The following is a 16,347-nucleotide window of genomic DNA, read 5'->3' on the forward strand; positions in this document are numbered from 1 at the left end:
ATGGGCTTGGTCGGGGACTGGGGCGAGCCATGAGATATATATAAGCTCGACCTAATGAGAGGTCTTGCTTGGTATACTCGTGGAGTATTGCCTTATAAATGACTTGTGGACCCTTGTGGTGTACGGTGGACAGAGGGAAGTAAGTGGTGATTTAGGGAGATGTGGAGCGTCAGAGTAATAGGTTTTCAACTAAAATTTATGATTCATGGTGACTTTAAAATTTATGATAATTTGAAAATACCGTACCACCATAGGCAAACAACGAAAGCATTTGTTGTGTTAGTTTGTATTTATATGATGTTCCTAATATAGCTTTTTTAATTAAAACTAATATAGTCCTTGAAATAAATTTAATTTATTAATTTTTATATCTAGCCAATTTCGCCCTTCTAGCCAAAGTCTAGCCAAATGAAATTGTTGCTAGTTTCAAAAAATATTCTAGTTAGCTAGATTTTGGCTAGAATGACTAAATGGACTAACACATGGGGAATAAATCAAAGAAGAAAAATGGGGAATATATTGGCTAATTAACTAAAAGAGTTTTTTTTTTTATAATGCTAATTTACTAAAAGAGTTGAACTAAAGAAGCAAATTTCCCTTTATTTTACATTGTTTTGAGAAAATTCTAACCGTTTATTGATAAGCTTCTTTTCCTTCAAAACAACAAATCCGTAACCTCCTTGATTTAATTTTTATTGTTATCCGAATCACCTGATCCATTAACCTGACATATCACTCAATCTTTGTCTGAAAATCTAATCTTTACCAGAGTCTCAATCACCTGATTCATTTTTCTAACATATTTCTTAATCTTAATTTCAGCCGAATCCATTGTCTTTTGCTTTCATTTTTATGAAAACTCTAAAGATTTCCTCATCTGTTTCTTTCCTTTTCTTCAACTATTTGGATATATCTTCTAAATTGGGTAAAAGGTCCAATATGAAATTCATCTGAATGTTCATCTTTAGATTTAAAAATTAATGGGTAAATCGTAGCTATGCAAATTGTCTGAGAATCCAGAATTTTGCAACAAGAAACCCTTTTTTTGAATAAATCAAGAAAAGGGTTATGATGAGTTCAAGTTCGTTTAAAGAAATTCCAGCAATGGCCTATCCAAGAACTCTTGTATCAATTGTAGCTTCAGCCGGCGGCTTAGCTGTTTTCTTGCTTATTGCTTCGTCCCTTTTAATCTCAGGGCCAATTGGGTCCACTTTTAGCAGCTATTTCTATGGTGTGGTGGATCATACAGAAAAAGATGATCTTTTGTCTAGTGGAGATGGCAGTGGAAATAGAGATGCTTTTGAAGCCTTTCGTAGTAATTTAACGATAAGGAATAACTCGGATTCTGGAGATGCTGTAGTGGAAAGTCAAATTGGTGAAATGAAGCCTGGGGATTCAAGAAATATGAGAGGTCAAGAGAAAGTTGTTAATGTTACTAATAATGCTGAAAAGGGGAGCACCAATGTGCAGAAAAACAACACTAACGGGGCTAATTTAACTGATTCAGGTACAATTTTTAGTCATATTTTTCTGCTTTAGTTGTTAGTAAATCCCTTTGTTTTCGTGATTTCTATACTGCTGGGGAACAAAATATCACTCATTCGTGTAGATTAGATTGTGATCTATTACAGCATCAGTTAAGGGACATTAAATTTGCATTTCCTGCTGTGTGAACTATTAGAGTCAACCGCGCATGAGGGTTAGATCGATGGTAGGACTCAGAATATGTTAAGAAAGGCCCAGGGCACATCGTGTAATTGATGAATTGAGTTATTGTAAAATGGTGAAATTGTTGTTACATCTGAGATAAAACAGTTATGGTTATTGGCCTAAATTATACAGCTATAACAGGTTGAAAGCACCTTTTGGTTGCAAAATGAGCAGAAATTTGTTAGTATTGCTGTTGAGAGGTCATCTGGTGCAAACAGCTGCTTATAAATGGTTGGAATACCTCCTGTTTTTACCTTGGGTTACCTTGTTGTGCAAAGATTTATGCCATGGTGTTCCTCAACTACTTGTATTCTACCTTTTATAGTCGTGGTAAACCAAATACATATCAAGGATAGAGTATATGGTATTTTTACTATATTTTGTTAGCTCAAACTTGATGAAACTTTGTGCCACAGTTAACACAGATTGTGATCTCTATGCTGGAAAATGGGTCTATGATTCAACTGGACCATTGTATACAAATAGCTCCTGCCCTGTCCTGACACAGATGCAGAATTGTCAAGGTAATGGAAGGCCTGATAAAGAGTATGAGAACTGGCGATGGAAACCTGCTCAATGCAACCTCCCTCAATTTGATGCAATGAAGTTTTTGGAATTGATGAGTGGAAAGACATTAGCTTTTGTTGGTGATTCTGTGGCTCGCAATCAAATGGAATCCCTTTTGTGTATTCTCTGGCAGGTAAATACCGCAGCTTTCTTTTGAAGAACTAGCAGTATATTCTCTTGTTCAGAACAGTGAGAGGATTCTAATAACTTTTATTTTTCAAACAAAAATACGATGATTTTATTATTTCAGTTTACATAATTTCTTTTGCGTAAATTTATATATCTTTCTTGATTATGAAAGCTTTCTTTTATGTGTTTTGTACTTTTACAGAATCCTGCACTTTTGTGTCTTTCCTCCACAATTTTTGCTGAAAACTTATCATATTTTGGAAATACCCTTACCTGTGATTAGTGATTCAGGATATGTTGCTGCATAGCGCTTGTTATGTTTCTTGCTTTCTTTTGTTTTACCATAAAACTTGTCGAGAAGTTTTGTACTAATTCTGGTTGATTGGTTACAGCACATAATTTGTTATGAATTCCTATAATAGATTCTATTGACAAAAGAAGGGTTGTCATTTGTGATTAAATGAAACTTTAGGGGAAATGTAACTCTTAATGAAAATACATGCATGGCTGTAAAGCTTAATATTAAGTTTCAATGCACGTGTATTCCTTTTATGTTTAGTTACTAATACAAGATGGGTAGAATTACTCCCGGTGCTATCAATGTACAATCTAATTCAAATGATTCTGCACGATATAGAAAAATAACTTTACATTACAAAATCTGTGAAAAGTGCAGGAGTTATGTTGACGCCATAAGATAGTGTATATATCTATCACAGAAAATTTGAGAAGGGAAAGGAAGATCGTAGATTATTTCACACGTTTTCCATAGAGTTAATACCATCTATGCTGTTCAAAAAATGCTGGCACGCTTTTTCTACTTTCATAAATGATGTCCTTTTTGCTTCTGTTTTTGAGCTACAAAGCAAGCATTTAACTTGTGTGGAACTCTCCATGTGATGCCATATGTACTGGTAGGTGTGGTCGTAATTTTTGCTATTTAGACAGCAGTGAACTAGTTCTGTCGACAGAACAATTATTCACGCTAAATAGGTGCAAGCCCTTGGTAGAGATGTGCCGCAGTTTTGGGTATTGCTTCAAAGTAGATTATAAGCAAGAGTCGTTATGTCTATTTTTCTTGGATGTATAATGTCATGTGCTGCAGCCTATTTATCTTTGTAATTTGGGATACTTATCAGGTTGAAGTCCCCAAAAACCGTGGGAATAAGAAAATGCAACGTTATTATTTCAGATCAACATCCACAATGATTGTCCGAATATGGTCTTCCTGGCTTGTGCACCAAACACCTGAGCCATTTGATTTTGCTCCCACTGGTGTCGATAAGCTCCACCTTGACTTACCAGATGAACGATTTATGGAATTTGTGCCAAACTTTGATGTAATTGTTCTTTCTTCTGGGCATTGGTTTGCCAAGAAGTCTGTCTATATCTTGAACAACGAGATTGTTGGTGGACAATTGTGGTGGCCAGACAAGTCTAGACAAATGAAGGTCAACAATGTTGATGCTTTTGGAATCTCTGTTGAGACTATTGTAACTGCAATGCTTAAGCATCCAAATTATACTGGTTTAACAATCTTGCGTTCCTTTTCACCTGATCATTATGAAGGTGGAGCCTGGAATACTGGAGGCTCATGCACAGGGAAGGAAAAACCAGCTGTGGACAAAGATTTAGTAGAAAATGGCTTTACCAATATAATGCATGAGAAACAGGTGGCAGGATTTAACAAGGCAATCAAAAAGCAGACAAACAAATCAAAAGCAATATTGATGGACATTACGAAAGCCTTTAGCTACCGTCATGATGGGCATCCAGGTCCTTATCGGAGCCCTGACCCAAATAAAATCACAAAACGAGGACCAGATGGCAGGCCTCCACCACAGGATTGCTTGCATTGGTGCATGCCTGGCCCAGTTGACACATGGAATGAACTGGTATTTGAAATCTTAAGAAGAGAATTTGTGGCCAAAAAAAGTAATCCTTCATGATAAATTTCTCATATTTCTTTAAGAAGCATGCCATTGCTTGCTAACAGAGATTGTACTTTCTTATGAAAAAATTTGTAGGTCATGTTGCGTATTAGAGCTTTGTAGGCTTCATTCCAGATTTTGATTTTTCATTGATCTTATTGTAATAGGCACTAGTTAGAAGATTATGAACTGTCTTTTTGTTATAGGAAAATGCTGCTGTCATAGACACCTATTTTCATAAATTATTACTTTTCTGTAAGTGCAACTATGATTAATACGTCTTAAAAGCATCTTCTTTATAAAGTTTACTGACTTTGCCATCTGAAAGGAACTTGTGAGTAAAATACTTCATTTACAAAGGATTCCTTTTTTGTTATTGCTGTTTCCTTTTTCCTTTTTTCTTTTTTTTTTTTTAAATAATTGGTCATGTATTTCTTTGGGGCAAGGGGTTGGCTGTTGGCCTGAAGGAGGGGCTTCTCCGTGCCCATAGAGTTTCCATGGCTCATAATTAAGAAATTACATCTTTTCAAGTTATGAAGTGGTAAATGTTATAAGCACTCAAGTATTGTGTAAATCAGTTGATTCTTTAATTGCTTCGCATCCTAAAAACAAAAAGAATAATGTTTGACTTTCTATATTTATCCATCTTTAAATATGGATATGTAGAGATGTTCATAATTGCACAACTATGATTGCAATCCATTTTAGATAGATAGAAGTACAGCATCCAAATACCAGGTAAATTGTCTCGTGCATAAGTTCTCTGTGCTTTCCTTGCTGTGCTAACACATCCATGCAGGTAATTTGTGTGTAAAGTACTTGTATATTCTTACAATGATGATTCAAAAGCTCATGTATTAGTTCTTCCCTGGGCTGTGTTCTCAGTGGATGAGATCTGCTGAATGAAGATGAGACTGCAACGTGGCAGCACCATTGCCTTTAAGAGCAGGCTAGGTAGAATTGATGCAATTTTTTGGTAGCTAATTCATTACATCTATGCATTTTTTGGATGTTTTCTCAACTAGAGATGAGATGCTTATTGCAATTATGCTGATGATTGAGGTTCTACTCTGACTGTGCTTTTCATTTTTTGCATTGTTTGTTTGTTATGTATACCTGATTTAGTTAATTGTTTATTAGGTGAAGTTTGTTTATTAAATTACAAGTCTAGAATTTGTTGATTTCTTTCTTTTCCACATCTAAGCAAGCAAAATCATTTCCACCACCTATGTTTTGTGATTCTGTAATATCAAACTAAATGGAGGAAATGGGAATTAACTAAAAAGCTTTACATGCTCATCTGAATGGTGAGTTTCTTGATTTCCTTTGTTCTATATTGATCTCTGGTGTGTAATTCTTATTGCCTTAAACTTACTAACTTCTTTTGTACCCCTTTAGATATGAGAATCTTTCTTTTAATACTCGATTATGGTCAACTGTTGGTAGGTATTTCTCCTATTATAGTTAATTTTTTTCCCAATCTCTGTTTCATCTGCCAGGTTGAGAAGCAGTTGGAAAGTTGCTTTTCTTTTCTATTTTTTTATGGTAGTTAACAAATATGTATATTATTTCAGTAAATAATTTTTTTTTTTGTGTATGTATGGAATCACAATTTATTCTTTTGACCACTGGAATCAACTCAATTGGGTAAAATCCATGCAACCTCCATTTGGTTATTACAAAATCATTGCTTTCCTTGACTCAATGCTTAACACATGAAAAAGTACATTTTCATTATGTCTCAGCTTACACTTTTAGGGTTAGATGCTTGTGAAAAGCTTCTAGGATACTATTGTCCAAATTAGTGCTCAAATGTTGGCTTGCAGTTCATTTAATTCTAATTCATCTGGCTGGGTGTTAGGCAGTGTGAGATGAGCTAAAGTTATTCGCTGCAGGGGGTTATGGAAGACTCAATTGTCACGTAATGCCTTGCTGCTATATGAGTAATAACACTTCATTGCTTACGCTGTTTATCAGTGTCAGATGAACGGATATTTTTTACCGCTGGGGTTTAAGGAACATACACAGTATAATGCATTCAAACAACTAAAATGCAGCAGTAATCCACCCTGTACCATGAGAACTTTTGTTGTTTTATTTTTCCTTTGTGTTAATTATGTTGTGAAACAATATGTAATGTAAGTGCATTTATAGTTCAACCCTTCTATTTTGCACAACCAATTCTTGTGCCCTGATGAAATAGATGCTGCTGGAATGATTGAGGGAAAACCGAGAATGCAAAACTGCCTTTACTCTTGGTCAATCTATCTTGATCTGATGTGCAGAGGTTCTTGAATTTATGAAAAGGGAAATCTATCTTCATATACTTCATATCCTTGGAGAGGTCGTGTGACAGCCCCACTTTCCCCTAAGGCGTACCAAAGGGGTTAGCGGATCGCTTGCCCAACTCTCGTCAAAACTAACGAGGTAGTTAAAGACAATCTAAAATAATCTGAAAGGTAACAACGCGCTCAAACGAATCAAAAATTACAAAACGAAAATCGGAGCCGCACATGAATAGTGACAGCCACATCACAATCCGGCCGGAATTTGGCCGGATTTTCGGCTGGATTCCTGGCCGGATTCAGGCCAGAGAGTAACTGGTCGAATCCAAAAATTCCCAAGGCTATCCGACCAGCAATCTGGTCAAGTTCTGGTTGGATTCGCCTTTGTCTTTTCCCATCAAATTTTTTTCCTTTCGCCGTTTGAAGTCCGAACCTATTCGAAATTCATCCAAACACCAACAAATCATATAAACCTTGAACTTTGAAAGTAACAAGTCAAAATAACATACAAACGTTACCAAACACGTTTAGACAAGCAAGGTTCCAAATTTACAACTCAAAAAAGATGTTGGATTAAAATACACTTAGAGTTTCCATCTATTGAGGAGCTATACAAAAGAATGTTAAACTAGCTCAACTCGGCAACAAAATCTCATAATCTTCCAAAAAGTGTTCAAATCCCTGTAAGGAAAATAAAGGTAATAGGGTGAACTTTCGCCCAATGAGGTACCGTCACCCAAACAACGAAGTTCATATAAGCATAGAGCCAATCAATCCAAATTCATTCAATAAAGAAGTTAAATAATGCCACATTTCAATAAAAATTGGTAAAGGGATACGGGCGGCTCTCAAGAACCCCTTTCCTCGCTTGCCATGCTTGATCTCACCTCATTGACTCTTCGTCAATGTACAAAGAGTGATCAATACCGTAGACTCCACTTTACTCCCATTTCCATCCACCTCTCATACCCCTACCGGGTTCGAACTCCAATCAGTTCAGAAATGATAATACTCGAGTATATCGGAATCGAGAGTCTCATACTCAAGGATTTCACATAAACAGTCCCCATGGCTTGTCAATTTTCTCGACCAAACCCTTGCCGGCTCGATTCAATTGACCACCAACGGGGTTGAGTTCAGTGTTAACAGTAAAGGTCGTTGGATACACGTCCATACGACACCAGTTCAAGTATATTCAAATGATATTCAAGTGATACAGTAAACGGTCACATAAGACATAGAGTGCGAGAGTGATAAAGTACACCCTCGTCTCAATCAATCTCAACAGTAAACACAAGCATTCAAGTCATAGATTTCAAATATATTAAAGCCATGAAGTAACAATCATATGAGTGGTACACTCACCAAGCAAACAAAGAGAGTTTCACAAATTTCCATCCGATGAGCGTCTCAAGTCACCGTCACGCCCTAAAACATTCAAGAAAGCACAATGAGACTCGAATACGAGTCGTAAACTCAAACCACATATTACTAATGAAAAATCGTAGTAACTTGCAAGTAATATAAAACAAGTAATATAAAATACACTTGGTGCTAAAGGTTTAGACAACCCTAGAGTCACCAATTAACCCCTAAAGTACCCCAACTCCAAGAAAAGATATAAACCTACAATTCGGATAGCATTTTCCCTTATAAGTTTCAAATTCCAACCTACAATCACTCACTTATGTTTCCCAAACACAACCACCATTACCATTACAAGTCATAAGCCATTCCATACAACTTATTAGGGACACAATACTTTTTAAACAAAGCCAATTCAAGAGGTCTATAGCAACCCTATAAAAGCCCCAAATACAAACCCTAAATCTGAAATTTTCCGTACAAAACTACAACTTTTCGCAAATAGCTACAATTTACACATCAAAACTTCATTCTAGACCATTCCAAGCCATTATCTATGGCCAACCAATATTAAACACATAAAAACAGAAAAATCATGAATAAATATAAAAATTCACCAATCTCTACCAAAAGTCATGAAATCTTACACAAAATCACCTCTTTAACTCACATAAGTCACTAATTTAACATTACCAAGACCAAAGAAAGAACTCCTTAGCTACTCACCTTGCAACCTCAAGAAAAGAAGCAACTTAGCACCACTTTCTTCCAAACCACTTCACCAACTACCACAATACCACCTAGCTAAGGGTTTTTATGGAGGAATTTGAAGTTTAATCGGTTGGATTATGAGATTACGCAAGATTGAGGTGAAGAAAGTTGGAAGTTTTCTTTTTTTTTTGCTCCCTAAGAGAGTCGGCCAAGATGATGAAGAATGAAGATGATTTTGGGTCCAATTGAATATTTAGTAAAGTTAATGAATAGTAGTCAAAGTCCAAGATTAAATAGAAAAGTGACACTTGTCACCCTTTTAGCTTAACATTATCCTTATGTCTCTTCAACATTAATCCATTTCGGTAACCTCTAATTATCTCTTAATGTGAGAACCCGTACTTTTCCCATTTTCTAGGGTTTTATTTATTTAATGGTTTGTTTTCTGCATTTTCTTTAGTAGAAAAATTTTCTAGATATTTTAATGAGCAGATATAGTTTTTAGATGATTTTTCTAGTATTGGATAGTTTTTGAAAAATTACGGATATATAACGGACGTGGGACCCACTAGTGCGAAAAGTTCGGAAAAATTCGGCCAATAAGGTTAAGTTTCGGATACTGGTTGAACTTTATCGAGTGTTAATAGATAAGTAGAGGATGTGATGTGATTGATGTGAGAGGAAAAAAGAAGGATAGGAATGCATTAATGAAGTGACACTTGTCATGTTGGGATTGGTTTCACTTGTTGACAACTATTCACCTTTTTGATCTTTCTTACCAATTGAATAAATATCTCAAAAATCACAAAAAATTCACTCTTGTCTTCACCTTCTTGGCCGGCCACCTTGAGCTTAGGAAGGAAGAAAACTCTTCAAAATCTTGGCTACCAACTAGCTCAAATCCTCCAAAACAATTGCTTGATCTTGTTTCTACTCCATAAAATCTCTCCATTCGGTGCTAGTAAGTGATTTGGTGAAGTGTTTAATGAAGCTAAGGTGTCCAACAACTCTTCCTCTCTTGTTTACTAGGTGAGTGATGATTGAACTCTCTCCTTCACTTAATGAAGCTTAATTTGTGTCTAATGGGAGCTAAAGTGATGAAATATGTGGTTTATTTCTTGGTTTTGGATGAATTGATGAAGTTTTCAATTTTTTGTGATTTTTGAGATATTTATTCAATTGGTAAGATAGGTCAAAAAGGTGAATAGTTGTCAACAAGTGAAACCAATCCCAACATGACAAGTGTCACTTCATTAATGCATTCCTATCCTTCTTTTTTCCTCTCACATCAATCACATCACATCCTCTACTTATCTATTATCACCCGATAAAGTTCAACCAATATCCGAAACTTAACCTTATTGGCCGAATTTTTTCGAACTTTTCGCACTAGTGGGTCCCACGTCCGTTATATATCCGTAATTTTTCAAAAACTATCCAATACTAGAAAAATCATCTAAAAACTATATCTGCTCATTAAAATATCTAGAAAATTTTCCTACTAAAGAAAATGCAGAAAACAAACCATTAAATAAATAAAACCCTAGAAAATGGGAAAAGTACGGGTTCTCACGCTGAGGAAAATGCTTGCGCTGTGGAAGTGCCGAACATCAGATTGCTAATTGTCCAACTCGCCTGCTCGAGCGGAGAGGGACTCTGCCACCAACCACGACCCACCCTGACCAGTCGAAGGGGGACAAGGATGGATCGAAAGTATCCTCTCGGGTGTACTCCTTAGAACAACATCAAGTCTTTGACCCATTAGAGGACGTGGAAGGTAAGAATTTAATGAACCTGACCAGTGAAGGAGTACAGATCTGTTAGCTAAATATGATGCTCAATTTAATTAGGAAAAGGAAGTATTAAAATTTTTGTATCCCAGAGTAGCCAATGATAAGGAATTTCGAGGACGAAATTCTTTTAAGGGGGAGAGAGTGTGAGAACCCGTACTTTTCCCATTTTCTAGGGTTTTATTTATTTAATGGTTTGTTTTCTGCATTTTCTTTAGTAGGAAAATTTTCTAGATATTTTAATGAGCAGATATAGTTTTTAGATGATTTTTCTAGTATTGGATAGTTTTTGAAAAATTACGGATATATAACGGACGTGGGACCCACTAGTGCGAAAAGTTCGGAAAAATTCGGCCAATAAGGTTAAGTTTCGGATACTGGTTGAACTTTATCGGGTGTTAATAGATAAGTAGAGAATGTGATGTGATTGATGTGAGAGGAAAAAAGAAGGATAGGAATGCATTAATGAAGTGACACTTGTCATGTTGGGATTGGTTTCACTTGTTGACAACTATTCACCTTTTTGATCTTTCTTACCAATTGAATAAATATCTCAAAAATCACAAAAAATTCACTCTTGTCTTCACCTTCTTGGCCGGCCACCTTGAGCTTAGGAAGGAAGAAAACTCTTCAAAATCTTGGCTACCAACTAGATCAAATCCTCCAAAACAATTGCTTGATCTTGTTTCTACTCCATAAAATCTCTCCATTTGGTGCTAGTAAGTGATTTGGTGAAGTGTTTAAGGAAGCTAAGGTGTCCAACAACTCTTCCTCTCTTGTTTACTAGGTGAGTGATGATTGAACTCTCTCCTTCACTTAATGAAGCTTAATTTGTGCCTAATGGGAGCTAAAGTGATGAAATATGTGGTTTATTTCTTGGTTTTGGATGAATTGATGAAGTTTTCAATTTTTTGGTGATTTTTCTGGTTTAATGTGATCATGATATTGTGGCTATCTATGATGGTTGGAAATGATGGTTAATGACTCTAGTAGGTGTACATGATTGGTATTTGCAACCAATTTCTGGTTTGGAAGAAATTTCAGAAAACTAGGGTTCTTGAGGGGGCATTCTGTCCGAAATTTTAGGTCCTAGATAGAGGCCGAATTGGCCTTAACTTAAAACATGAAAGTTGTAGGGAATGATGTTTTCTAGTTTCCTGTAAAATTTCAGCCCAATCCGAGATCGGTAGCCTGAGATAAGTCGGAAATACCGAGACTGGTCCAGGAAGGGGTGTTGCGAACAGGGTTGCCTTTTCACTCAATTTGACCGTGACTTTTCACCCTGATCCTCACCGAATTATATTTTGGCCAAAACATGAAAGTTGTATCCAAGGCTATAAACTAGTTTCCTGTAAATTTCAGCTTGATCCGACCACTGTAGCATGTGAAATGACCGAAATACCCTTGACTATTTTCGAAACCTGTTTCGCGCCCAGATTTCTGTTTCCGTGTAGTCTTCCATTTTCGACCATGAAAATGCACGATTTGGCCTTTGAGGTCTTCTGATGAAATGTAGCTTAATGTCCTAGCTACCATATGCCTTTGGAATATCTGAATTTGGACCTGTATAGACTGAGTTGTACTGATTACAGCAGAATGTAGTTGTGAACCCGTTATTGTGGTTCTGGTTTAGTATCTCGCATATTTGACCTAGTTGTGCTAGGAATTTGATTGAGTGATCTTCTACATTATTGTAGCCCTGTTTCTTAGCTTTCAGCTGGTTTTGGAATTTCTGGATTTGGACTTGTAGAGCCTGAGTTATGATGTTTTCGCTAGAATGCGTTTTGGTGAATCTGTTTTACATTTTTGATGTAGTATATTGCATTTTTGACCTATTTGCACTCAAAACTGGGTTGAGTGACCTTCTATGATGTTGTAGCCCTGTCTTTTAGCTTCGAGATGGTGGGTCTTGCACCCTCATCCGATAATCGTAGTGAAATTGGTACCATTACCGCAAAATGAGGACAAAAACTATTTTTTTTTTCAGGGCCAAAGCTAGTTACATTTCCGAAATTTCTGGTTTCCTTTAATGCTTGTATATGCATATGAAACCCTATTGGGGTTGTGATTGTCATTGCTTTATGACTCGTTATCGAGTCTCATTGTACTTGTTTACATGTTCTAGGGCGTGACGGTGGTTCACGACATTCTCTTGACGGAAGTGCATGAAACAACACTTAATTGATAAGTGAGTATACTACTCACTTGAATGTTACAATGTGGCTTTACTATATGTGATTTTGATGCCTTGAAAGCTTATTTGGCTATTGGAATTGATTGAGGTGAGGGTGTACTTGACCGCCCTCACCCCTTGTGATACCGTTAATGATTGTTTACCGCTTCACTGATATACTGTACTTGCTATATGAGATATTGAATTCATTTCATGAAAAACTGATTTGGTGTCGTTTGGATGAGTATCCAACGGCCTTACTGTACTACTGAGCTCAACTCCGTTGGTAGTCAACTGAATCGAGCCGGCGAGGGATTGGTCGTGAAAATTGACATGCCACGGGGACTGTACTGGGGAATCTTATAGTAATGAAACTCTTGATTCCGGTAAACTCGAGTATTACCAAAAGCTACTGATTGGAGTGGGGGCCCGGTTGGGGTATGTTTGGTGGAAGGGATGGGAGTGAAGTGGGTTCTACGGTTGGTACTCTTAAACGTTGACGGAGAGTCAATGAGATTGGATCAAGAATGGAAGCGTGGAAATGGGCTCTTGAGAGCCGTCCGTATCCTTTTACCGACTTGTTTTATTCTTTAATTGTGTACTTGAAATGAAAGGTTATGCTATATGCTCTTTGTTGCTTATGTGGTAGTAACTCACTGGGATTAAGCTCATTTCGTTTCATTTGTTTTCCTTACAGGAAATGACCACTTTTGAAAAAGGTTGTGTTAGTTGGTTGTCAAGTTGAGCTCATGTAAATGTATATTTTAAATAGCTCCTTGAGGGTGAAAACCCCAAGTGTTTTGTTTCAACCAATGGTTGGTTTGTAATTGGCTAATTGCACATGTATGAACTTGTTGGATATTTTGGTATGCCGCTTTGGCTTGTAAATGTTAAATTTCGATGTGTATATGTTGGATTGATGTTTGGTTGAATTCCGGATTCTGACGTGGCCGGTACTGTTCATCATCGGCTTCGATTTTCATTTTTTTATTTTGTGATTTTGACTTGTTTGCGGGCGTTGGTGTGTTCCGGAACGTATTAGATCGACGTAAACTGATCCGTTAGTCCTGGCGAGAGCTGGGCAGGCAGTCCGCTAACCCCTTTGGTTCGCCTTGGGGAAAGGTGGGGCTGTTACACTTAACACCTAGTAAATTAATCCCTGTATACAAAACTGAACCTAATTGACCGAATTTTATCGAACTTACCGCACTAGCGGGTCCCACGCCCAGTATACACTCCGAAAATCTCATGAATTAATTTATACTAGGAAAATGATTTAAAAATCATATTTACTCATAAAAATCATCTAGAAATTTTTCCTAATAAAGAAAATATGGAAAAGCGTGTAATTAAATAAAATAAAACCTAGAAAATAAGAAAATTCACGTGTTCTCACACTCTCTACTCCTTAAAAGAATTTCGCCCTCGTAATTGTCTCACCTTGATTCACGAATAGTTCAGGGTATTTCTTTTGCATCTCTTCTTTCACCTCCCAGGTAGTTTCCTCTACCCCATGGTTTCTCCACAAGATCTTCACCAACGGAATCTGTTTGTTTCTCAACTCCTTAATTTTTCGGTTAAGCAACTGTACAGGTTTTTCTTCATAGGTGAGGGATTCATCTATTTCAATTTCCTCCGGTTATAAGATGTGAGACGGGTCAGAAAAATACTTCTTAAGCATCGAGATGTGAAAGACGTCGTGAATTCTGGATAAACTTGACGGTAGTTCTAGCCGATACGCTACTTTACCAACTCTCTGGAGAATCTTGAAAGGTCCAACGAAGCTCGGTTGGAGTTTCTTTCGTCTACCTGCCATGACGCTTCGTAACAGTGTGACCTTGAGGAAAATACGATCCCCAACTTCGAATTCCAGATCTTTTCTTCGATTGTCCAACGTAGCTCTTTTGTCGGTTTTGAGCAGTTTGGAGTCTTTGCCGTATCAATTTGACTTTTTCTCGTGCTTCCTCCATCCATGGAATAACCGTTAGATCTAGAACTTTCCTCTCGTCGATTTCGTCCAATAGATCAGTGACCGGCACTTTTTTCCATAAAGCGCTTCGTATGGAGCCATTTGAATTGACGAATGGTAACAATTATTGTAAGCAAACTCTACTAAAGTCATTTGTTGACCCCAATTACCTCCAAAATCCAGAATGCAGGTCCTTAACATATCCTCGAGAGTTTGGATTGTTCGCTCCAATTGTCCATCCGTCTGAGGGTGATAGGTGGTGCTTAGGTTGAGTTTAGTCCCTAGAGTCTCCTGAAACTTCTGCCAAAACCTAGATACGAAGCAGGGATCTCTATCTAAAACGATACTCACAGGAACTCCATGTAGTCTTACGATCTCGTCCATGTACACCTGAGTCAATTTATCCATGGAGTACTCCATGCTTACTGGCAAGAAATGGGCTGATTTGGCTAATCGATCGTCGATCACCCAAACGGCATCATGTTCTCGTTGCGTTCGCGGCAAACCTGAAACGAAATCCATTGTGATTTTTTTCCACTTCCACTCGAGTATCTCAAGAGGTTGTAACAAACTAGAGGATTTTTGATGCTCTGCCTTAACCGGTTGGCAAACAAGACATTTCTGCATGTATAGGGCAATTTCCTTCTTCATGTTGTCCCACCAGTAGGTTTCTTTTAGATCCTGGTACATCTTGCTACTACCCGGATGGATCGTATACTTGGACCGATGAGTTTTCTCTAAAATCTCCGTTTTTAACGTTTCATCTTTAGGCACCACCACTCGGTTTTGGTATTTAAAAATACCCTCGGGGCTACAATTGAAGTCAGTCGATTCCCTTTTTTCTGCCTTCTCTCCCTACTTCCGTACCATGGAATCTCTCTTTTGGGCTTCTTTAATCCGCTCCAGTAGGGTGGATGTGACCTTAATATTACCAAAAATCACCTTATGACTCCCAAGGCAGGGTTTCTACTCATAAACGGACTCTAACAGACCCCACTCCTTGATCATTAACCCCGCTACCTGAGCCTTTCGACTTAAGGCATCGGCCACCACGTTTGCTTTCCCCGGATGATAGTTGATGGTGCAGTCGTAGTCCTCCAGAAATTTCATCCACCGTCGCTGCCTCATGTTCAATTTCTTCTGCGAGAAAAGATATCTAAAGTTCTTATGGTCTGAGTACACCTCGAAAATTACCTCGTATAGATAGTACCTCCACTTTTTCAGAGCGAAAACAACCGCGGCTAACTCAAGATCATGGGTTGGGTAGTTCTACTAGTGGGGTTTCAACTTCCTAGAGGCAAAAGATATTACATTTCGATTTTGCATCAGCACACACCCCAGACCTTCCCGCGATGCGTCGGTATAAACAGTAAACCCATCTACTCTGTTAGGCAAGGCTAGAATTGGTGCCATGATTAATCTTTTCTTTAACTCTCGAAAACTCCTTTCGCATTTGGCATCCCACACAAACCGACAATGTTTCTTCGTCAAGTCGGTTAAAGGACCGGCCAATTTGGAAAAGTCTTCAATAAAACGCCGGTAGTACCCAACAAAACCTAGAAAACTACGAATCTTCGTGGAGTTTTCTGGCATCTTCCAATTAGTCAGGGCCTCTACTTTTGCTGGGTCAACCGAGATGCCCTCTTGGGAAATTATGTGCCCTAAGAAAGAAATTTTCTCCAGCCAAAACTTGCACTTACTGAACATGACGTATAAT

The 16,347-nt window shown here is 37.5% G+C and overlaps 1 protein-coding gene across 1 annotated transcript; it reads left to right on the forward strand.

The window, feature by feature from the left end:
• The first annotated feature begins 427 nt into the window (after positions 1-427).
• Positions 428-4,548, forward strand: LOC113708950 (protein YLS7). The gene is made up of 3 exons (XM_027231688.2): positions 428-1,507; positions 2,127-2,410; positions 3,546-4,548. Exons 1-3 carry the CDS (start codon positions 1,069-1,071, stop codon positions 4,353-4,355), a joined length of 1,533 nt encoding a protein of 510 aa, XP_027087489.1. The 5' UTR covers positions 428-1,068; the 3' UTR covers positions 4,356-4,548.
• The last annotated feature ends 11,799 nt before the right edge of the window (positions 4,549-16,347 follow it).

The sequence above is a fragment of the Coffea arabica genome, chromosome 9c (assembly GCF_036785885.1).
Source record: "Coffea arabica cultivar ET-39 chromosome 9c, Coffea Arabica ET-39 HiFi, whole genome shotgun sequence".
NCBI lineage: Eukaryota > Viridiplantae > Streptophyta > Magnoliopsida > Gentianales > Rubiaceae > Coffea > Coffea arabica.

Coding starts and splice junctions, on each gene's coding strand:
- LOC113708950 (XM_027231688.2), top strand. CDS start 1,069: ATGATGAGTTCAAGTTCGTTTAAAGAAATTCCAGCAATGGCCTATCCA. Junction 1,508..2,126: donor GGCTAATTTAACTGATTCAG/GTACAATTTTTA, acceptor TTTGTGCCACAG/TTAACACAGATTGTGATCTC. Junction 2,411..3,545: donor TTTTGTGTATTCTCTGGCAG/GTAAATACCGCA, acceptor GATACTTATCAG/GTTGAAGTCCCCAAAAACCG.